Here is a 25,290-nt window from a genome sequence, read left to right on the forward strand (position 1 = left end):
CCATGATGCTGTAGACAGCCATTTGGTAATCTCGTCTGGGAATCTTTCATTACACAGTGAGAACATTTGTTTGAAATAATAGACTATTATTTCGTAACTATATTTTTAGCTATTTTAAATCTTAGAGGTATGCATCTCTTAAAATCATAAGCATTCAGTCATTGTTTTCAGTTATTTTTGTCACTTTATTTTTACTTTTATTTTTTGAAGACAATTTCACTTCACTGCCCGGGCTGGAGTGCAGTGGCACGATCTTGGCTCACAGCAACCTGCGCCTCCCTGGTTCAAGCGATTCCCATGCCTCAGCCACCCGAGTAGCTAGGATTACAGGTGTGTGCCACCGTGCTTGGCTAAATTTATTGAATTTTTAGTAGCGATGGAGTTTCACCAAGTTAGCCAGGCTTGTCTTGAGCTCCTGACCTCAAGGGATCTGCCTGCCTTGGCCTCCCAAAGTGCTAGGACTATAAAGAAATACCTGGCACTGGGTAATTTATAAATAAAATAGTTTAATTGGTTTACAGTTCTGCAAGCTGTACAGGAAGCATGGCAACATCAGCTTCTGGGAAAGCCTCAGGAAACTTATGATCGTGGTGGAAGGTGTAGGGGAAGCAGGCATGTCTTACATGGCCAGAGCAGGAGGATGGTGGGAGGGAGGTGCAACACACTTTTAAACAGCTGGATCTCCTGAGAACTCTTATCATAAGAACAGCACCAAAGGGTGAAATCTGCCCCCATGATCCAGTCACCTCCCACTAGGCCTCACCTCATTAGGAATTACAATTTGACTTGGGATTTGGGTGGAGGCTCAAATCCAAACCATATCAACCATACCCCTTTTTTCTTTATGTGTTTAACAGTCCAAAATAATGTGTAATCCATTCATTGATTTAACCAAATATACTGACATTCATGGAAAATTAGAGGCTTTTTAATGGTGAAACTTAACATTGCTTTTACTGCTGATAGGTTGGGTATACTTAAGAACTTTGTACATTTTTATTTGCACTCTCATTAGGTGATTCTGGGGAAATGCCTCCTGGTAGCAACTATTCCAGTAGTGTATGTTTCAGTCTTAGGATGTTTCAGGGACTTGGATTTTGTTGGATGAACTTAAACTTTGAGTTTGTATTGGTAGACTGTACCATTGTCTGATAAATTTTCTTTGATTACTTTGTCTCCTTGATTCAGCAATAATTTGTTCATCCTTTGACAAATACATATTGAACACCTACTGTGTGCTAGGTATTGCTGCAGACTCTGAGTTTAATGCGAAGATCCTTCTCTTAGACCTTATTTGTCTTATATTTTCATTGGAGATGGTAATAATATATGCATAAATAATAATGTAATATCAGATAGTAGTGAACGCTCTGCAGGAAGTGGTAGGATGAGTGTGTTTGTGTGTGCAATTTGCATGGTTAGGAAGGACTTTGGGAAGAGGTAAGAGTTGAGCAGAAGGCTGAGTGGCTTTAGTTAGAGGTGTGGATATCTCAAGGAAGCATGTTATAGACAGAAGAGACCACAAACACCAAGGCCTTGAGGGATAAGTGAGTTTGGCTATGTGAGGCCAGTGGCTGTGGCAGAGGAAACTAGGGATATGGTGGGAGATGGTATACAGAGGCCACCAGGGCCTTGTTCATGCGTGACCTTGCAGCCATAGTGTGAGAATCATGGATTTTATTCTAAGAAAGCTTTTATTCTAAGGAAGCTGTTAGTGAGTTATAAACAAAGGGGTGAAATGATCAGACTGATGCCATAGAAGTGTTATGCTTGTAGCTATATGGAGAAGCAGATAGTAGGGTGAGGTGAGGAATATAATTAAAGCCAGTGACTGGTTAACATGCTATTTCAATGATCTCATTATTAATGTGTGAATTAGTGGTAGCTTGACAGACTTGGCAGCAGTGTCATTGGTGAGAAGTAGATTCTGGATGATTTTGAAAGAGGGAAGTAGAGTTTCCGACAGATTGGATTTGGGATATAGGAGGAATCATGAATAACTCCACGGTTCTTAGGCTGTAGAATTAGATAAGAGTTTTATAGAGATGAAGGAAAGTCTCGAAAGAGAAGCAGATTATGGAAGGGAAAATAACTGTTGACCTCTAAGTGGACATATGAAGTATGCATTTGGGGGTATAAGCTGGGAGTTCAGGGATGAAGGTATAAATTTGGAAGCTGGTAGCATACGGGTCACATACAAAGCTATAGGAGTGGATGAGATCACTGAGGGAGTGAATTAGAAATGTAACGCAAGAGGCAGTGAAAGGCAAGGTGAAATATGCAAACCTTACTGTTTTTCTCAGTCTTCTCTCTGGAGAGGGGCACACCATCAGCAAGGTTTTGTTTGTTTTTGCTGCTGGTTACCACCTCTCAAAGGACAATTGCAAGCCCTTATCTAGGGAATTCTACAAGTTGATTTTATAATATGACACTATTGCAGTTTGTTTCAAAAACTAACCATAAGTTGGAGTGAGAGTGATATTTGGCATTTGTAGGGTATATAATTCATCAGGGACATTTAGAAAGAAGCTAGTGGTCATGAGAATGTGTGTCTGTGCAGTGAAAGAAAAAAAAAAAACTGCTTTTGCCTCCAGACCTTGCTCTCATATGGAAGAAAATGGAATAATCTCTAATACATCATGATAATAAATATATAGTTCCTATATTATGAACTAAGACAAAGTTAAAATGCCAGAAGTGTGCAGGCATATTCCTTGATAAAATAACTCTCATTTAATCAAGGGATTGAGTTCATTTAGTTCAAATCTCCATCAAAATAGTAATATCAAATCCTGACGTTACAGGGAAAAATCACTCACATGCTGCCAATTGTGTTCTCTGTAGAGTGGGAGGATAAGTGGAATTGAGCTCTGAATGAATTCTCTTATGAGCTTTTGTTACTCTTGTTCCCTTGAAATTAGAATGTCAGCTATATTAAATAACTCTGCAATTCTTTAATTTATTAGAACTAATAAAAACACAGCATGATCAGAATAATATGCTATTCCCTTGAGCTGCTAATACTGGTGAGTTTCTCAAAAAGTTTGAAATTTCAACTGTGACTTATATTGATCTCTCTTCTTTTTAATTGATGGTAAAAGGCACAAAATTTTGCTTGTGTTTTGTATCACATGCATGTAAAATTTGTGAAAGAATTTGATATAGCATCTCAAGTTATATTTAACACAGTCTATTATTAATACAACAGCCAACGACTTCAGTCACATAATGTTCTGTTTTACCTATTACCCTACAATGGCTTCCCATCTCAGAGGAAAGTCCAAAATTCTTGTAGTAGTCTACAAGGCTCTACATAATTTGTCCCTGACTTGGTATTTCTTACTTCATCTTCTACCATTCCCCCTGGCTGGTCTCGAACTCCTGACCTCAAGTGATCTACCTGCCTCGGCCTCCCAAAGTGCTGGGATTATAGGCGTGAGCCACTATGCCCAGCCTTCATTCTCTTATTTTTATTTTGCAGGTTTTTCTTCTCATCTGTTGTGATCTAGTTCAGCACCCACTTTTGTTTATTTTTATTTTTATTTCTCTTTTTTTTTTTGAGATGGAGCCTTGCTCTGTTGCCCAGGCTGGAATGCAATGACATGGTCTTGGCTCACTGTAACCTCCGCCTCTTGGGTCCAAATGATTCTCCTGCCTCAACCTCACGAGCAGCTGCAATTATGGTGCACACAACCATGCCCAGCTAATTTTTGTATTTTTAGTAGAGACAGGGTTTCACCATGTTAGCCAGGCTGGTCTTGAACTCCTGACCTCGTGATCCACCTGCCTCAGCCTCCCAAAGTGCTGGGATTACAGGCATGAGCCACTGTGCCCGGCCAGCACCCATTTTCTTTAAGAACTATATTCCACTTTAGAGTTAGAATTTTCTCTCTCACTATTCTACGATTCTTTAGCATGTTATATATATATGCTTTTGTTCCCATCACTGTTGTAGAGTTATTCTCTTTGTGATATAGACAACCTCATAATTCCAGATTCAGCTTAGGTCCTTTCATTTCTCATTTTGTGTGCTCTTGACCTCTGGTCAGCATTTCACCCTATTAGTTTTATCTACTTTTTGTTCTCTCTTCTGGCTCCCTTGTGCTTTTAATGTCTGACTCCTCCCTGGCTCTTTTCCCTTATCTTCTAACACTTGAATAAGAGTCTTACTCAGATGCTCTCCTGTACTCTGTCTTCTTTTGATACCCTCTTATTTCTCAATGATTTTATGAAACACATATAATTTTTTTAATAACTCTTTTTGAGCAATTTTTACCTTCCAGACTTTCTGTACTTTGGCTTTCAAGCAGACACAATTGATTTCAGTGAAAAGTAGCAAACGGGATGCCATATAGGGGTTGACATAAAGGTAGATACTAACTGATGAGCATTTCAGTGTGATCAATTATTGTGACTTCCAGATCTCATATTGAGACACGGTGCTGGGTTATTTATTTGCTTTTCAACAGAATGGGTTTCAAGAGTATAATCTAAATTACAAAAACAGTAATTAGAATAAGCTTCTCTTCTGATATTAGTTGCACATGTTGAGGCTAGAAATATGAGCCTTTAAATGCATTTTACCTCTAACTCTCTGACTAGGTATCCTGGATTTCTCAGAATCCCCTGAAATTAAAATCAATGAGTTGTATATAATAACAGACTAGTAGTTGTTATGGAAGTCTGTTCAAGGACTGCCCTCCTCCCCGACCCTTCCTCCCCCACCAAAAATACTGCAGTTCATGGAACTATCTGAGATACTATAAAACATCAGGTCAGCCTTCTGTTTGTAATTCATATAATGCTTTAGGATACCTAGAGGAGATTAAAATCTTACTCTACATTCCTTTAGTCTGATTAATTTTTAAAATATGGTATCTGTGACTTATGATACTCAAAAGATGATGGTTTGGATAAAGGGAGTGGGGAGAGAGGTCAATTTTGGAGTTTCAGGTTAATGGCATAATATCGCATCAAATGAGCCACTATAGAGCAGACAAGAAATTACATAGCAGTTATATGAAGTTTATTTAGTGATTTAGTTCACAAAGTATGCTTATATACATGTATATTATATATTCTTTATAATAGCTCCTCAGGGTTACAGGAACAGAAACTCATATAGAATACACTACTTATCCAAAACTCCCTCCACATGCCATAAGCAAAAGAGAAAAATTGAAACTGAGGATTTCTAAACTTACATTTCCATATTTCATTTTGCTTCTACCACACTGTGGTTTTTTTAGGCGCAGAGTTCTTGATATATTTGGTAAAGGATTAGGTACACAGGAGGTGGGAAAAAGGTAAATGAATGCAAAGGGAAAGGTTTTTAAAAATAGAGTTTAACTTACTTATGTTTTTGTTTAGGATTGGTCTTGTCCCTATTTTCTGTCTTCAGAAATAAAAGACCCAAATGGGAGAGGAATGCCCTGCCCATCCTTAAAGAGCCCAGTGAGTGTGTACACTTCTAGAATGTCGACTACCTCGTCTGGCTCATTATTCTTGTGGCCTGACCACCGACTTCTCTTCCCTGACCACTGACTTTCTCCATTTTCTGTCCCCAGCTTAACAAGCAAACTGGCACTCCGAGGCCAAGCACTTGAAAATTTCTCTGAGATACTCAGAATCAACTTTTAGAAGTTTTATTTAACTTCGTTCACGTTGTGGCTACTGAGACAAAGGGTGGTGGTGTTTTGGCCCCATGTGTATTTGGTTAATTATAATCTTTGTCTGAGTTGATTTTTCTTCCCTTTTTTGCTTTTCTTATATTTTTATTTTGTATTAAATTATACGCATCATTAGACGTCCTTGTCTTCCATACCAAACTTGGCTCTTTCTACAAGATAAATGTGTTTTGTCGTTTTGTTTTGTTTTTTTTTCCTTTAACATTGGGTCAAGTTTCCTATCCTGCAAGTCTGCTATTTTCCATTACTGCTATTTTTCTTTGTTTTCCAAGGATGCCAATTTTATATCCATGTCCAGATATTACAGTTATTTAGAAGAGCAGATACCAAATAGCCAAAGTGATTTTTTCCCGTTTAGTGAAACACTAGCACTAACTTATATGCCACCAGCATCACCACTACCAAATCATTTGACTTACTATGTTTGTCCAAATTCCTTCTGCAGGGAAAATCTAGGAATTTGTTAAAATTGTTATATGTTAGGAAAATCCTTTTTTTGTATTTATACTGTCCCACTTACAGTATATTGACTTACATTTATGCATTAAATAGTCAATACTTAGTAATATAAATTTTAATTTGTTTAAGGGTTCTCAGTTTGTGGCTTTATGCTGAAATTGTCATTAGGTCAGTTTTTATTCTGTCAATATTTTGTTCCTTGTAGCATTATGTGTCATCTTCTTATAGTAAACTATGTGGTGTTACTGAAGTTTTATGTTGTGGACAGATGGAGTCTTTCTACCCTATTTTATCAATGTTTCCTTTTTAAGTAGCTCCCCTTGGAATCACTAGCCACAGTAAAGTGCCTAAATCATTCTGATCACTTGAATGCTAGTGTGTTCTGAAAAGATTTAAGGTTCCAGCAGCTTTATATTATTATAAGTTTCCTTGACACTGTATTTGTTTTTCCTAAGTTCTGACCCAGAATTTCCAAAAGCATTTTATATTTTTAATGTAATTAAGAGAGAACGAGTTCAGTTAGCTTCATGACAATCTTTATTTAGTGATTTGCAGTTCATTTACAGGAGTTCTTTACTGCTCAATTGTCTGTTCTATTATTCTATTACTTTATGTGCTTTTGGGTGGGTCGGGGGGGCTTCTTTTCTTCTCTCTCTCTCTCTCTCTTTTTTTTTTTTTTCCCTTGGGAGGGACTGTGTCTGCTATGGTTAGCTCCTTACTTCTTACTGAATTCTTATTACCACTTCCTTTGGAATTATCCGTGATTTTGACTGCTGGCCTCACTGATGATCTCTCGTAGCAGTTAGAGACCACTGTTTCCTCAACCTGTACTTCCTAACATGCAGGTTTCTGCCTATTTTTTTATGCCCACGAGTCTTAATTATAGCCTTATCCTTTATTATGTCCATCACCTGAATGCCACCTGATGTCTCATCTTCAATAGGTTTTCCTTTGTCTTCCCACATTTTAGTATCTCCCATTCTGCTTAAATTGCAGATCACAGACCTGGCCCTTCTGACATCCTCAGACAATAACAACGGGCATACTTTATTACTGAAGGGCAGAGGAGTTGCCTGGAAAAAAAAAATGTATCACAGTGATTTGATCTGAATGCTCCCAAAATGCACCCACCAAATCAAAGGCTTGAAGTAAAGCATAACCCAAATACCAGATGAATTATTGAAAGGCCACCAATTTATTTTTAGAAGTCCCTGAATGAATTTTACTTGTCCTAACATGGAAACAAAGAATAAAAACTGCATGCAATCAATACTAACACAGAAAGCTGTAGTTCTTAATGGGTTTATGTTTGGAATATAGAGAAATACTTTAGTTATTAGTATTCTGGCATCAGTGAAAAACAAGAATTTGTAAAGTCGCATAGATTAAAAAGGCAAGGAATTAGTAATTTAAGAGTATGTGGGCAGAGTTATTGTTCAAAATATGAGCTGGTTAGCAAATATCATAGAAAAAGATTCTCTTGTTCATTATTTTTTAATAAACTAATCTGCAACATAGAAGGCTTTTCCTGTGTCACACTGTGTGTATCTCTACCCCTGACCCTGCCTCCCTAAAAGACCATCACAAATTTGAATGTCTACTAGTGATGTCCGCTTTTAAAGATAGATATAAAACCATTAGCTGGCTGGAATTGCATTCAGGGATCTGACTGCATTGTTTTTTGTTTGGATCCTACCTCCCCAGCTCCAGCTTTCCCTTTTACTCTGTGACTAACTGACCTTTACCTGGTCCATGATCAATCTTGAACATGTAGTTAATTAACCACTTGCAAGTTCAGAGGATTTAGCCAAGTGACTGTAGAATGTAAGTATCACATTTGTAGTATTTTAATGAATTCTCATAATCCCTCTTTTGTTAAATAAAATTCTGAAAGTACGGCAGGGGTTGCCATGCTTATAGTGTGTTTGTTTCGTAAATGTTAATGAAATGGCAATGTAAAGCCAAATTTAAAGTAGAATAAAATCTGGTTATTAATCTTAGAACAATATTGTTGAGAAAAGATGTAATGTTAGAGTTGATGATGCTATGGCGGTTCATCATGCCATATGTATTTTTGTATTTGCCATTTATTATTTACTGTGTTTCAGGACCTGTGCTTCATGTTTTGAATATACTATTTTCACATAGCAGCTACTGACTCTTGTTATAAAATTAAATGAGATTTTATGTCATTCACAAGCTTCAAATACTCTAATGGTTTCTGAAACTTACTTTGTGTTATCTTAATATAGCCACTTCAGCTTTATTTTGATTACTGATAGCATGCTATGTCTTTTTCAGTCCTTTTCCTTTTAACCTACAGTTTTTATAGACAGTCTATTGAGTTTTGCTTTTTAATTCAGTCTGACCATTTCTGCCTTTTAATTGAAATGTTTAGACCATTTTAATTTAATCTGGTTATTCATATGGCAGGGTTTAAATCTAGCATCTTACTATTTCTTTTCTATTTATCTCATCTATTCTTTGCTACTGTTTTTCTACTTTCTTTTGGATTGAGTATTTTTAATGAGTCTATGTTATCTTTTTTGACTTATTCACTCTTATTCTTTGTTTTGCTATATTATTGGTGCTTTAGGACTTGGAGTATTTATTTTTGAAAGAAATTTTAAGTCTTTTTATTTTTTTAAAAAAAGTCTTTTATATCTACTTACCTATATGCCATTTCCAGTGTTATTCATATCATTGTATAAATCTAGACTTCTATCCTAAATCACTTCCTTTCTTCCTGAAGAAATGCCTTTAACATTTCTTTTAGTGCCAATGAATTCTTTCAGTTTTTTTCTTTGACCCTTCTAATGGTTTCCAGTTTCATGATAATTTCTAAGATAATGTAGTCTCTGTTTCTGTAATCCCAACTTTTACTACCCTTGTCCTTTTCCACTGTTTCAGCTATGTACATTTTCTTGTTCTTGTTTTAGGTTTTTTCTTGCTGTTTCCTCTAGGGCCCAAATGCCACTTCCTTATAGAAGTTTTCATTATAAAGATGCTGCACCCATCATTCTCTATCTATGTTACCCTATTTGTCATTTATTTATAGCATTTATTTTTGTTTAAAATGATCTGATTTGTTTGTGGTTTTTCTCTCTCTTTTCCTCCCCTTCTCCCTCTGCTTGCTTATGGTATATTCCATGTGTACCAGGTTCTTGTTTTTTTGTTGTTGTTGCTTGTTTGTTTGTTTAATATGAATCTTCAGGGCCTAAATCAGTGTTTGACACATAAATAAGGGTTCAATAAATATTTGATACACAAATGAATGAGTAAAGTTAAATCTCATTTTCATATAACCCCAGAAATAGGCATTACCATTACATAGATGAGGCAACTTTTTAACCTGTGTTCTCAACCGGTAACTATTACAGCTCAGCTATGAACCATGGTTTTTTTGACACTAAGGCCATGCTTCATTTCTTATGGTGGCACTCACTCTTGTGTTTCCGTTTGCTGTAGGTGCCTACTGTACTTAAAGTTGCTTTGAGCAGTGGTTTCTGTGTTTCAGTGCTTTCACAATTTATTTTTAATGGCTGAAGATTAACTTTGAGGTAAAAAATTACCTAGAATATTTAAGCAGGAACTTGAATTGATGGCTAATTCAAAGTATGTCTTGGGAACTTTTCTTAGTTTCTGCTTTTTCTAATTTGTGATTTAAAATCTAAAATCCCCACTGCACCACTAAATTCCTGCTAAAAAGTGGGGGCATTTTATTTCATCATAGAATTGTGGATTGTTTTTATTTTTTTGATGATAATTTTTGGTTTTTTTTGGATATGGAAACATGATGCTTTCTAGTTAGACCATCTATGTAGTGTTGAAATTTTATGGCACAATCTGCTTAATTTCTTTCATTTGGAAAAACAAAGCAAAACATCATTATAGTCACATACTAAATACTAGCCATGCATCATTCATTTGAAATACAGCCTAAAGCATTTTGTAGTTATAAGCAAAAAGGTCTCTTATGATTCATCACTTTGCAAACAACATTGTTTTAAGGTTGCTTTTAGATGTGACTTTCATCTAGTGCCTAAGAATCATTTTTCTGTACTCTTCAAATCTCATTATGAGGTTTGAGATTTGCTTTACCTATACTCTTGTAAGACTATTTTGGAAACATAATGGAAAAGGGGAGGCTGGACTTATGGAACTAAATTACTGAAGAGTTAGGCAATTTTGTTGCAGTTGTGGCTTAAAGGGTAATTATTGTAGATATATTCTGGTTCATTTGCACTTTTATGTCATGCTCTTGAAGGTACTGTTGTTTCTGAAAGGGTCCATAAAGTTCAGTTTTAATAAAGTTGAGTAGATTCTGTATTTTTCTAGTTAGTATGCTATCTCTGTTGATACAAATGTGAAAATTTGGTGAAAACAGGTTATATACATACTATTTACATAGCCTCAACGCAGCTTCCATAAATTATTAATTATAAAGGAAATAAATAGTAATTTAACATTGGAAAAACTTGTGGAGAGCACCTTATACATACATACATACATACATACATACATACATACATATATATATGTATATATGTGAAGAGGAAGAGAGAGAAAGAATATGATAAATTAAGTGGAGCAATATGTGGACAGCATGTTTAATTTGGGTACACGATTTTTTTTGTATTTTAAAAACTGAAATTATAGTAAAAAGTTGTAAAAAAATTATGTTGACATCAACATCAGAAAACTTTAAAAATGCTTAGGAATACATATAAAAAAACATATATAAACTGCTAACAATGATAAAACTGGACAAAATATCCAGGTCAACCGTTTTCAGACAGTGGACAAGCAGTAGAGAAAAGCTGCAGTTCTTGAGAGAACAGAAACTTACAAGTTTCGTGAATACTCAGCCTATAGCTTGGTGACAGTTTTCCAGTTAGATCTCAGAGATTTGAGTTCTAGCAGAGAATATAGTTCTCTGAGCTGAGGAGGCAAAGATCAGAATTTATGGCAGTGAAACAGCTGGTATCTACAAGGCAGAGCACTAATGGAGAAGGAATTGTGCAGAAAGAAACTCCAGTAGTCCATGTGGGTATCTCCCTTGTGTCTGTGCTGGGAGCTGGAGTGTTCATACACTAGCAATACTAGTCAGATAGCAGCTGCTACAGGGTGAGAGTGGAACAGAGATACTAGAGGTTCAGCTTTGGACTTCTGGCTCTGCCAAATTACAGAGATCACCTTAACACTTCACTAGCATATTTGGCATTCAGTCAAATAAGGAAAAGCTGGTGCTTTAGGAAGTAGGGCCACATCCTAAAGAAAGACCTACTCTAGAGCCACACTAATAAAACCTACATCATATCTTGATGAACTCCCCAGGGAAAACAGTTTGGCGATTGAGTTTCACTAAGAGGGGCTAAGAAAACAAATCTTACTTTCCACAGAGCTACACTAACAAAGTTTATAGTGAACTGTACAACTTAAGGTGATCACCCAGTGATTGATTTGATGGCTAAAATAAGAACAAATAGTTTTCAAAGTTTCAGTATTACAGAACTGAGAGTGGTTATATGTAAGTAAGTATTCAATATTGAATGCAATATTGAATAAAAATTAAAGAATAATAAAATGGGATGTATTGTCAAGAAAAAAAAAGTCCAAAATGGCCCAGGTTTTGGATTTCACTTGCAAAGACAAAATATGGATACTATAAATATGTTCAAAGAACTAAAGCAAATGATCTTCAAAGAATTAAAGAAAAACATGGTCATAATTAGGAATATTTGCAGGGAAATGAAAACTTTCAGAAAAATTGCTATGTAGAAATTCTTGAAAAACTCAATAACTAAATTAAAAGTTTTAGTGTGTGGGTTTAATAGTATATTGGAGAAGGCAGAGGAGTCAGTGAAATTTGAAGGCAGTTTTGTAGTGATTAGTTTCTCTTAGTTATGTAGGAAGGAAGACTGAATAAAATAATAAATAACAGGTATTATTGGGTAGATATCATTCAGTCTAGAATACCTGTAATTGGAGTCCCCAAAGGAGAAAAGAGTGAGATTGTGGCTGACAAAATATTTGAAGAAATAATGGCCAAAAAAGTCTCATTCAGTGAAAAACATAAACAGGGTTTAAGAGGCTCAGCAGATCCCAACCAGGATTAATATAAAGAGAAAAAAGATATCATAGCATAGCCTAGTAAAATTGCTGAAAACCAAAGAAAAAGAAAGTGATAAAAGTATCTTGAGGGGAGGAAAAAGATAAAAGGCACAGTACATGTAGGAAAACAAAGATAAAAGATTTTGCTGGCTTCACAGAAGTGATAGACAGCAGAAGTAACAGAAGAGTGTTTAAAATGCAAGAAGCTCAACAGAAAGGTGTTAAAAAATATCCTGTAAACTCGGACTTCTCTATCTTTATGGATATCTTTAAAAAACAGAAGGTGACTTGAAGACATTTTCAGTATTATAAAATCTGAAAGAGTTTGTGACAGTCATACCTACCCTACAATGCTAAAGGTTGTCCTTCAGGTAACAGGGAAATATGCCAGATGGAAACTCAGATCTACAAAAAGTAATGAAGAGTACCTGAAAATAGTAAATGAAACCTTTTTTCTTATGATTTTTTTGAAAGAAAATTTGTAATAAAAAATATACTGCAAACAGGGTTTATAATGTACATAGTGTAAAATATATGATATAATTGCACAAACGATGGTATAGAACAAATAGAATTGTGCAGAAAGGGTGAAATATGAAATCTGAAAGGGTAAGGTAGAAAATGAGAAATATGAAGAGGTACAATTCTGACTTAATAGTAATTCTAATTAGATTGATACATTAAGATATATTAATCCTAGACAAACCAGAGAAAATATAAAAAGAGGTATAGTTAAGCCAGTAGACGAAATAGAATACTAAAAATTGCTTGACTAACACAAAGCAGAAAAGGGATAAAAGAGGTTGTCTTGGTCTATTTTAGCTGCTGTAACAAAATACTATAAACTGAATGGATTATAAACAACTGAAATTTATTTCTCACAGTTCTGGAAGCCAGGACTTCCATGATCAGGGTGCTGGTAGACTCCATGTTTGGTGAGGGACCGCTGATTTCTGATTCATATATATTGCCTTCTATCTGTGTTCTCAGATGGTGGAGGGACAAGGCAGCTCTCTGTACCCTCTTTTATGAGGGTGCTAATCCTATTCATGAGGACTCTGCCCTCATGATCCAATCACCCCCAAAGGCCCCCTGTCATAATCCTGTCACACTGGTGAGTAGGTTTTCAACATTTATGTTTAATGGGACACAAACACTCAAACCATATCAGTGGGGAAAAAAGCAGAAAGGACACATGGAAAACAAATAGTAATAAAATAAGCACATGAAAAGTATCATGGGTATGTGTGTTTCTAAGAAGGTATCTTTCAAGGCAAACTATATTATAAGAAATAAAGTATCAGTATACAATAACAAAAATAATAACTTGCCAGGAAGAGATAATCATCTTAAATATGTATGCCTAAAAATTGAGCATCAGAATTTATGAAGCAAAACCTGGCAGAAATAAATGGAAAAATATACAAATTCTCACTCATAATGAGACTTTAACACTCGTCTTTGAATAAATTCTAGAAAAAGTATACCAAAAAATCAGTAAAATACTTGGAAAATCAAGATACTTCTATCATCGAACTTGTTCTGATATTTATAGAACACTATCTACAACAACTGCAAAATACACATTATTTTTAAACGCATGTCAAATGTTTACCAAGGTGGACCATATGGGAATATAAAATAAGCCTCAGTAATTTTCAAAATATAGATATCTTGCAAGATATGTTTTCTCTCTATAACAGAATTAAGTTAGACAACAACAATAATAGAACATCTACCACAGTCTAAAAATTGCATAACATAATTTAAAATTACTGGTGGGCCAAAGAAAGAATTATTTTGAGCCAAATGAAAATGAAGCACTGAAAAAGAACCAAATTCTCAAATTACTGGTATCAGGAATCAAAGAAGGGAATCTAGTACAGCAAAATTAGAAACTCATATCATATATGAACATAGATGCAAAAGTTGTCAACAAAATATTTCTGTATCAAACATTGCTGAACTTAGTAAGGAGAGTGTGTTATGACCACATGGAATTAATCCCAGGAATGCAAGGTTGGTTTTATATTTCAAAATTAATTAGTTAGCCGTATTATCAGATTAAAAAAACCAGGTGATTATGAGAAAAATCATAATCACCTAAATACGTGCAAAATAAGAAGCATTTGACAGAATTCAGTCATTTTTTATGAAAAAACACTCAGCAAACTAGAAATAGAAGCAAACTTCCTCATTTTGATAAAGGATGTCCATGAAAAACCTGGAGTTATACTCAACTTAATGGTGAATGATTAGATACCTTGTCTTTTATGGTAGAGAACCTGGTAAAAGTGTCTATTTGCATTACTTCCTTTCAGCATTATAATGTACTAATCTGTGTAACAAGAAGACATAAAAGATGAGTATATGAGAAGAAAGAAAGTATACCATCTTTTTCTTTTTGTCAGCTGACCTAATTGTCCATGTGAATTCAGCAGGTCATAGAGTACAGTCAACGTACCAAAAATAGTTATTTTTTTCTAGAAACAGCAAAAATTTCAATGAATTAAAACAGTATTATTGACAATGTCATAAAAAAACTAAAAATACCTTGGGATACATTTCACTAAATATGTGCAGATTTTCCACTGAAAACTGTAAGATATTGCTGAGAAAAATTAAAGAAGTTGTAAAGAAATGGTGATACATATTATGCTTATAGACTGGAAGAGTTGGTATTGTTAAGATATCGTTTCTCCCACACATGACCTAGGAATGTCACACATTCCCAATCAAAATCCCAGCAGGTTTTATTATAGAAATTGACAAATGGTTTGTAAAACTCATATGGCATGCAAAGGACATAGAATGTAGAAAACCAATTTTAAAGAAGAACAGTCTTGGTGGACCTAAACTACTGATACAGCATCAAGGTAAAAGTTTTGCTTAAGGATATAGAAATAAGCTTTCTAGAAGGTTAGAAACAGACCCACAAACATACCATCATTTGATGTTCAGTGATGTTCTTTGTATCAAATGATTTTGTAAAGTCTATACATCTTAGGGACCAAAATGTATCTCAACTCCTGCATCAGACCTCACTGAATAATTAGAGGAATGGAGTACGGACCTATACATGAAAAGAAAAAAGATAGCTAGAATAAAACGTAAATTTGTGAAGGGAATATAGAATCATTTAATCTACTTTGTAAAAACAGTTTGGCAATGTTTTAGGTTAGGTATACATTTGTACTATATTTTTTACTAATTTAATAGAAATGAAAACACTCATACAAAAGTATTAATAATAGCCTGTGTTAGTTTCTTAGGGCTGCCCCCACAAATGTCTATGATCTTAGTGGCTTAAAACAACGGAGATTTATGCTTTCACATTTCTGGGGTCCAGAAATCATAAATGAAGGTGTTAGCAGGGTTCCTTTCTTCCAGAGGCTCTGAGTGAGAATCTGGTCCATTCCTCTCTGCTAGCTTCATTAAGCCATGCGCAATCCTTGGCGTTTCTGGGTAGATGCATCACTCCAGTCTAGGACTCACCCTAAATCCAGAATGATTTCATCTTGAGATTCTTAATTTAATTACGTGTGCTAAAACTGTTTCCAAATATGTTTAGAGGTTAGGATTTAGACATACCTTTTGTGGGTCTCTGTTCAACTCAACCCACTACATAGCTCCAAACTGGGGTGGGGTAGGGGGAAGTCCATCAGCAGGAAAGTAGATACACAAATTTTGGTATGTTCTTGCATGGAAATCTGTTAATAAAAGGGAGCAAAGTACCGAATTATACATGTGTATAAATCTCAAAGTCAATTTTTTTTGAGTGAAAGAAGCCAGCTATATAAACTGTTTACCGTATAGTTTCATTAATATAAATTTCAAGAACAGGCAAAACTAAGCTATAGTGATTGAAAAAACACTGGTTTTCTATGATGGGATGGGGATTGTCTGGAAGCGGGCATGAATGAATTTAAGACACTAATATGATTCTGGGGTTTATGCCAGCTTTTTAATTCAAGAGATATGGAACTTATGTGTTAAGACTGTGTGCTCAGATTGCCAAATTAAATAGGAAGTCTCTTTGTTCTTTAGCTTTACCATTCACAGCTTTACTAGTTGATGATCCTGAGAATCTTCAAAACTCATTTGGCCCTCCTGTGAAATCCTTAGTGACCCAGAATTGATAGGGATTTATAAACAAAGGTGCAACAATCTATGATGTCTATAGCCGATTGTTTATTTCTTGACTAAGTGGAGGAATATACATTTTTAGCCTTTTAATATTTTTGTACAAGCCTTGGCTTTACCTTTCTCCTATGAAATATGTAAAAATTATACCATATGTACTTTGTTTTTGTGTAGTTTTCTTAAATAACTTTAGCGTAGCAGCTTTAATATCATGAGTACATTTATTTTAAAAACATTTTTGATATTCTGAGTATTACCTCAAGCATAAGTCACTTGAATAGCTTTTTTTTTTTTTTTTAAGCCTTTCTCCAAGTGAAATGAACTTGTGTTTTTTTCTGAGAATTCTGGAGATCATGAACATATTGGTCTGTTAACAATGAAAGATATTTTTTATATCATTAGAAAAATCAAGTTCAAAAATTATTTCCCTAGTGTCTTAATTCTCTGTGATGTAAGTATTAGATCACACTACTTTCTCTTGTCTTTCATAAAAATGCATTTGTTTTTTCACATTCTTCTTGCTTATTATACCTCTCCCATAGAGAACTGAAGAATTAGCTAATAGGAGAGTATGAGTGGAGAGTGTAGTGTGGAGCAGCAGTCCCCAACCGTTTTGGCACCAGTAAATGGTTTCATGGAAGACACTTTTTCCACAGATGGCAGGGGGATGATTTTGAGATGATTCAACCACATTACATTTATTGTGCATTTTATTTCTATTATTATATTATACTATATAATGAAATAATTTTACAACTCACCATAATGTAGAATCAGTGGGTGCCCTGAGCTTGTTTTCCTGTAACTAAATGGACCCATCTGGGGGTGATGGGAGACAGTGACAGATCATCAGGCATTAGATTCTCATAAGGAGCATGCAACCTAGATCTTTTGTGTGTGCAGTTCACAATAGGGTTCTCGCTCCTGTGAGAATCTAATGTCACTACTGATCTCACAGGAGATCGAGCTCAGGTGGTAATGCAAGAAATAGGGAGCAGCTATAAATACAGATGAAGCTTCACCTGCTCCTGCTTGCTCAGGCCAGCTGCTCACCTCCTGCTGTGCAGCCTGTTTCCTAACAGTTACTGGTGTGGGATCCCTGATGTGGAGGGACAACAAAAGTAGATCTGAAAAAGTATTAAAGATTCAGCACAATAGGAGGTAGTTGGGTATACTAAGGAGAAAGGTAAGAAATATTGAGATAGTACAGGTGGCAGGCAGAGCTCATTGCAGGGTCATTTTCTGTAGTGTGTTACTTGATAACTACTGTGAAGAAATTAAAGTTCATTCTTACAAGAAAACATAAGAGAGGAAGTTTGAGTTCCAGATGATTTGTAAATTGTAGTTATTAATTCCCACGTTGTGATGCTCTGAGTGCTAAGGACAGTTGATTAGCAGCAAGTTAGCTCTAGGCCTGGGTCCTACTCGCCAGGTGACTTGAAAGAGTCATTTCACCTTCCTGAAATGCTTTTCTATTATTCCTTATAATGTGATATCTACCAAGTATATGAACTAATGCTTTTAGAGTATTATAAATTAAGACTGAGGCCAGTAAATTCCCAGTCAGCAGGTTATTGTACTATTAGAAAGTTAAGTGAACAGTTAGTTTCATAATGACTTCAGGGAAGAATAAAAAAGAATAAAAAATAAATCCTTTTGAGGGGTGCGGTGTAAGTCTGCATAGTAGGACAGGGGGAAAAAAACATCAGACAACCTGTATTTATAAAAGAAAATGTGTAAAGAAAACTAGATATGGTGTTAAACAAAGTTGTTGTAAAAATGATTCTTTTTCCTTATAGAATAATGGATAAAATTAAAATTATATGTGAAAAATATAAGCATAATGAGATTACGAGAGATTACGTCTTCCTGGGAACCTTTCCAATTTTCTGCTCCTTAAGACAGGCAGAAAGAATTCAATGATAAGGGCTGCAGGGGCAGCTACTATGGCTCCTGTGCCCCTCACAGCACTGAATGGGGCCCATTCAATACTTGTTGGTTCATTGATTTTTCTAAAGGTCTTTTTACGTTGTTCCCTCTCCAACAACATATATTGCCAACAAACAAAATTTTGAAATAAAATTACCCTTAGGGTTCTGGATATTGCTTCTTCATTTTTACCAGTCATTGCTTTTAAGATCTCTTCATTCTGACATGTGACATCTGTGGGTGGGGAGGTTACAGGAGTACTGCTCCCTGCCTTCAAGAAAAACAGGAGTGAAATCAATGTATTTTTACTTTTTTGGATTGATCTTCAGATTACATCTCACTATTGTCATAGATTTGAGTTTCGTGAATTTGTATTGCTAAGACTTCATAACAATAGATTTAAAGGATAATTGTAAAAATGAAATTCTAATTTCTTCTAACATTCTAATTATTAACTAGGCTACATTTTATGTTTATAGATTTTTTACCCTTTCCTTCTTCTCATTTTTAAAAATGACTTTCTGTTGCCCTTCAGAATATTATTTGAGCTTCATAGTTCTCCATTTCTGCATTCCACTTAGTCTTAGACAAGTCAGAAGTTTAGTTTTCTTAGCAGGAAAACAGAATGCAAATCCCCAATGTTGATAGAATATGAGAAGTGGTGAAGATGGGGAAACATTGGTCAGGGTTTTTACATATACATATATTTTCCCCCCTCTGAACCTTTTTTATTTGATTCCACCTGAAGAAATAGTTTGATCAAATAATGAGGGAAAGGACTGAGTGCAGTGGCTCATGCTTGTAATCCCAGCACTTTGGGAAACCTAGGTGGGCGGATCACTTGAGGTCAGAAGTTAGAGACCAGCCTGATCAACATGGTGAAACCTTGTCTCTACTGAAAATACAAAAAATTAGCCAGGCGTGGTGGGTCACGGCTGTAATCCCAGCCACTCAAGAGGCCGAGGCAGGAGAATTGCTTGATCCCGGGAGGCAGAGGTTGCATTGAGCGGAGATTGTGCCACTGCACTCCGACCTGGGCGACAGAGTGAGACTCTGCCTTAAAAAAAGAAAAATAACCCTTCTGTTATTATCATAGATTCCAAGATTTAGATCTTGGAACATTAACCTTAAATGATATTTTGTTGTTAAATAAAAAGGGCAACCATTTGGCCTAGGGGTCATCATATGGCTAAATAGTGAACTAAAGACAGGCACCATCTCCAGGTGACCTTTCAAGTTCCTTTCCCACTCAATAATTTTGTTCATTAAAATACATTTACTCAATAATAGTCAAATACTGATTTATCTAAACTTGGAAGAAAGAACATTGGGAAGAGGACATCTAATTTTTTTTAAAGTGTCGTTCAAAGCTTTGTTTTTAGGTTACTTTCCTGACTTTGCCTTGTCAGGGATTTTCATGAACTCGTAGCACTTTGTTCTGCATGACATCATAGACTTACTCTGTCTTTTCAAGGTACCTGTCCCTAGTGCCAGATACACTCATTATTCATACAAATCTAGGTTATATTTTTCTAGGAGAATTAATTACTTTATGCTGGCTACATATGGTTAGCTTGTCAGCAGGAAAGCTTTAACATGTTTTGGGGTGGTATAATGTAGGCATTTAAGCAGTCTCTTTTTTCTTCTGTGCATGAAAATAGTAGTACATTAATATATATTAGAATTAATATATTTTGTAATACAAATGTTTTGCACAGAATACTGGATAATTTCTTCTCATATTTATTGCAAGTATCTGACTTCATAATCATGAGTAATGGTAGTTACTGAAAACAGAGATGCTATGAGCCCGTTAGACACCTTTAGAATGGCCATAACTACAGGTGCTACACGTGAGTGCTCTTTTGTACGTCTGACTGCTCTAAAGGACATATTACGTGTAACAGAGCATTACTCATGTTACCAATGTCATATGAACATCTTCCTTTTGCAACGGTTAAGGATAAAAAAAAATCCAGGCAAGTGAACCCATCTGGAGACATATATTTTAAGACAAAAGTCTTTGTGATAAGTGATCACTGCTTTAAAAGAACAATTCATGCCCAGTAAGAATCAATATTCTAATAGTGCATCTCTTTGTCTCTTTATAAATTTTATATCGCTTACACTTACTCTATAAACTTTTAATGATGTTTCTTCTTTTTTTTTTTTTTTTGGTCCTTATTGAGCTTACATTCTTTCTTTTTCCTAGACAGTGGATTATGAAGACATTCCTTAAAGTGCCTTGTAAAGTAGACTTCTTATTAATAACTACATTAATTGAGCTCTTAGAATCTTGATTGTATACACATAACCATTTAATTTGGCAAGGGGCTGGGGAGAAAGCTAAGTATAAATTAGATATTTATATTATTTGAAAATGGAACTCTTCATTCACTATAAGGCTTTGGTCTATATGAAAATACTCTCTCAGAGTTGTGTACAAAGAACTAATTGCTCAATTTTTGTCAGGTGAGTAAGCTGAGTTATGTTAAGTCATTAAGGCAGTGTCTATAAAATACTGGAGTCTAATAAGCCTTTGTCTAGTATACTTTAAGTAACGGTCATTATTATATTATGAACTGATAGCTTTCTGTGTCCCAAACAATCATGATTTTCATTATATTTGGCACCCTACAGGCTTCATATAGCATTGTTTTTTAGCCTTTCCTTTACAGTCTGTGACTAAGAGAAACAGTCCCTATTTTAACCTGTCTCTGCTTTTTTTCTGACCTTGCCTTAACCTGCTTTTGATATTTACAATAGTCGAAGTTCAACAATTTTACTGTTACTGCCCCTTCAGTGCATTTTAAGTCCTGAAGCCCTAATACGTTTGGTCAAGGAATTCATATCTAGCTTAATATGTGGTATATCTTCAGCCTACACCTAATTGATTATTTCTTGCATGTGTGTTGATATAACACAGGAGTAAGGATAAAGGCAGGAACTTGCCCCTTTGTTCTTTTAGACATCTCCAGTCCCCCACATTCCCAATAGAGAAACCCAGAGTCCCAGACAGGGTTAACTTGGCATGTGATAGATTTGTGGGTTTGCACTGCTTCTGCGGTTCTGCTACTCCCATGTTTCCTAACTCTGATTCTGCTAATTTAGTATGTGTCAGGAGTCATTCTACTTTCCTGTGTTTCTGAAGAAAGTCAATTTAGTACAAATTGGGACCTATTTACTCTCCCTCTATCTAACACATACTGTTAGTCAGCAGGGTTTCTGAGGACAGCAGTTGCTATTTGAAGAAAACAAACCCTCTTTAGACTTTTCTGAATATGTTTTAAACATGACCCAGTATATTGCAGTATTGAACAAAAATTATTCAAAATAATGACATGAATGCCTTGTAATTTGTGGCCTATGTATCCTGTTACCTTTTTAGAATTTAGTTTAAAAAATGCTTACTTTATTGCTTAATTAAACATTATCATTTAATTAAAGCTTTCTTTTCATTGAGCATCCAAATTGTTAATTTGGGTTTTGAGGGATGACTCTGGATTCCTTACAAAAACAAGCAGGGCTTTTCTCTCTTCCTGCTATCAGTTTTGGGAGACATATTGCTTCTTCGGTACTGTCATACCAATAAATCATCCCAGATTACTTGCAGTCGTACAGTACTAAAGTATACCATGCATTTTAAAGGAAATCTGCTGTTTTCTTTTCATCAGATGAGCAATGTGAAGAGACTACGGCCACGGCTCAGTGCTATTCTCTTTAAGCTTCAGTTTGAAGAGCAGGTGAACAACATCAAACCTGACATCATGGCTGTCAGTACTGCCTGCGAAGAGATAAAGAAGAGCAAAAGCTTTAGCAAGTTGCTGGAACTTGTATTGCTAATGGGAAACTACATGAATGCTGGCTCCCGGAATGCTCAAACCTTCGGATTTAACCTTAGCTCTCTCTGTAAAGTGAGTTTGTTTTTTAAAAACACATATTTGCCTGAACACTTGCTCTTAAATGTCAGCCCTGATTACATTATTTAAATATTTTTTATTTTGATGTGCTCATTATCAAGAACTTGAACTGAACCATGAACTCAAACCCAGAGTGAACTGAGCTAATTTACTCAACCTCTGAACTAAATCCAAATACTAATTTTCTTCAATCTGTAAATCCAACTCAAGGATTTTATTTAATAACAAAATTATATCGTAAACCTATGCTTTCTCAAACCAATGAAATGGAACATCAAAATATTATTAATACTGACTCATACTTACTCAGTTCAGATACCTGTATATATATTGAATATTGCTTAGGATTGCCATTAACATTTTTACCTTTTAACTATTTAAATATTTCTCTGCATTGCTTTCAAAAGCAGACTAAAAGGAGAGAAAAATGAGACCCCTTTATATAAAGGGGAAATTATTATTTTGGAATACATGCAACTCAGATATCATTGATTTTGAAGTGTTTCTATCTAAATATAATTGTAGAGGACATGAAAATAGAGTAAGTTTAGAGCCTTTTTTTCTTTCTGTGTTTTTCATAGGTTGAATTTCCTTACAGCAAATGTATTCAATGTTTTATAAAACAGAGCTCTTTCCTGAGGAGTGGGCCATAGTAATAGGGCTTTATTGATCTGCTTGCAACAAATTCTTCTTAGTTACACATCACAAGAAAACCGTTTTCTTGTCTTGACCTCGTAACAACTACACTCCCTGATTAAGGAATTTGATTATTGCTATTGCCAGTTAGGTAGGGAAGGTGAAAAACAAGTTCAGCTTTACCTATAGGTTTACTGCATGAAATTTCTTGTACAATTTCCCTGGCCTAAGCCTCTCATTTCTGTCAATGCCTTGTGAGTGTTGCCCTTGCCCCATCTCCATTCTTTTATTTTCCTCTCTGTTTTCTTAGGCAGCTATATTTGGTGAAGATCGCTAGCATGGGCGATACAATTCCTAAAACACATCCTGAAGACCTGGCACATCTATCCTGGGCTTACTCAGAGTGAAGTCCTGTGCCAGATGCTTTGCCAGATTCTTTCTTTAATGTATGTGATTAATATTTACCTGGCATACATGATACTGATATTTTCCACATGTAAACCATTAATTATGATTAAATGCTTTAATGAAGCCATATATAAAAAGTATGGCAGCAGAGTTTAGACAGAGAGCCTAGCTCAGCCATGAGAGGGTAGTTAGGTATTCAGAGAGAAATGGGAATTTAAACTGGATCTTGAAGGATGAGCAGATGTTCTGTGAGAGGAAAAGGCATTTAAGCAAGAGTCAGCAGCTTCTATAAGGGTTATAGCACGGCATGTGTGAGTACAGTGAGTGGCCTACTACGTGTGCAAACTAGATGGGAAAGGAGTGGGGCTAATGAGACTGAGGTGGAAGTTGGTCTAGATTGTAAAGAGCTTTGAATATCCTGCCTAATGATGGGGATTTTATGGAGACACATTCTGTAAGGCAAGTAATATGATCAGATGTTTTGTAGCAAGATATGTCTATCAGCAGTATAGAAAAAGATTAAGCTGCACTGTTTAGTACTGTTGCCATTAAACATATATGGCTACTTAAATTCAAATTAGTTGAAATGTAAATAAAATTTAAAACATAGTTTCTCAGTCACACTCGCCGCATGTCAAGTGCTCAGTGTCCATACCCATTGGCAGTATATATATGGCACATTACCATCATTGCATAAAGTTCTATTGGACAGCGCTGGGTTAGAGGGTTACAGTGAGGAGGTATTTGGTGTTTGACTGACATGTAGTGTGAGACCTAAGAGAGCAACAGAGGAAACCAAACTGAGAAGGTAATAGGAAGGATGGTATGGGAGATGGCAGAGAAGAGAGAAAGGTCAAAGATAATTCCTAATTGTCTACCTTAGGCAACTAATGGGAGATATTGCTACTGGCATGTTTGAAGTGATTGCTCAAAGGAGAATAAGATCAGGGGTTTTTTGTTGTTATTCTATTCTTGTTTACCTCAGTATCTTAAAGGGCATATAATTGAAGCTTCCTTTTTTAATTATTTGGCAAAGGTTTGAGTGTCCACTAAGTTAACTATCATTGTGCTTTGAGATGATGGAGTTCCAAGCTAAGGTAACGGCAGAGGGGTTTGAGGTAGAATGTAGTGGGGATATAGGGAAGTATACAAATTCAGGGACATATGAGGAATTGTCAGGGTGTGCTGGTTATGAACTTGGAAGCTGAAGGAGAAGGAGGCAAGCAAGAATGGCAGATTCAGGCTTTCCCTGAAAAGGAAGGCAAAGTAAGAAAAACAGGGTGGGGGGCAAGATAGGGGAAAGTTAAGTCCACAGCCACACGTGTACTACAGTCTGTTTCCTCGTGCAGAAGTGTCTGTGATCCTCTTTAAGTTTTACATCTCAGAACTATAGTTGACTCACAAAAAAACTGGCTGCATGCTCTTCCTCATGTCCTAATGCCTTCTTCTAAGGAAAGCTGTTGACAGGAGACTAGGTCTGATTACTGAGGTAAGATAGCCTACTACAGTGGGTGGTATATAGTAAGTACTCAATAAATAGCTTGAATGAATGAAATTTATTGCCATAAGACAAAAAGTAGTGTCTTATGTTTATTTTGTAGTTGAAAATAAATAGACATCCTCTCATTGAGATACAATCACTGATGCATAGTAATTTTAAAATCTTTTACAAATGTACCATAGCTGTTATTATTTTACTACAGTTAGTTGGCAAACCAGTTAATCTGTCTGCAGATAAAGAGTTGACTTTATTTTCATGCAATGATACTAAGTATTTTGATCATCCCTCTTAGGAGCCTTCTGTTGTGGAAGAAACAAAATAAATACTACACCTTCATGTTTTTTATTAGCCTACATGTCAAGTTGAAAGCATATATTGAACAAGATGATATCTCATCATATTTGTTATCAGAAGTAGCAGCTTGATCTTTGACAATTGTGATTGAATTTTCACACTGAGTATAAAGCATTTGGTTTGATGATAAGCTCCTACA

The 25,290-nt window shown here is 35.5% G+C and overlaps 1 protein-coding gene across 8 annotated transcripts in view; it reads left to right on the forward strand.

The window, feature by feature from the left end:
* The window catches only part of LOC105485577 (diaphanous related formin 3), a 498,294-nt gene that overhangs the window by 264,063 nt on the left and 208,941 nt on the right, over positions 1–25,290 (forward strand). For all 8 annotated transcript variants that reach the window (XR_011614754.1, XM_071081265.1, XM_071081266.1 and 5 more), the window contains one exon: positions 22,007–22,246. Coding sequence is in view for 7 of the 8 variants with exons in the window: in XM_071081265.1 (XP_070937366.1) it covers positions 22,007–22,246 (240 nt within the window). In the remaining variant the exon portion in view is untranslated. The remainder of the gene's footprint in view (positions 1–22,006; positions 22,247–25,290) is intronic.

This window comes from Macaca nemestrina, chromosome 16, assembly GCF_043159975.1.
Source record: "Macaca nemestrina isolate mMacNem1 chromosome 16, mMacNem.hap1, whole genome shotgun sequence".
In the NCBI taxonomy this organism is placed as follows: Eukaryota; Metazoa; Chordata; class Mammalia; order Primates; family Cercopithecidae; genus Macaca; species Macaca nemestrina.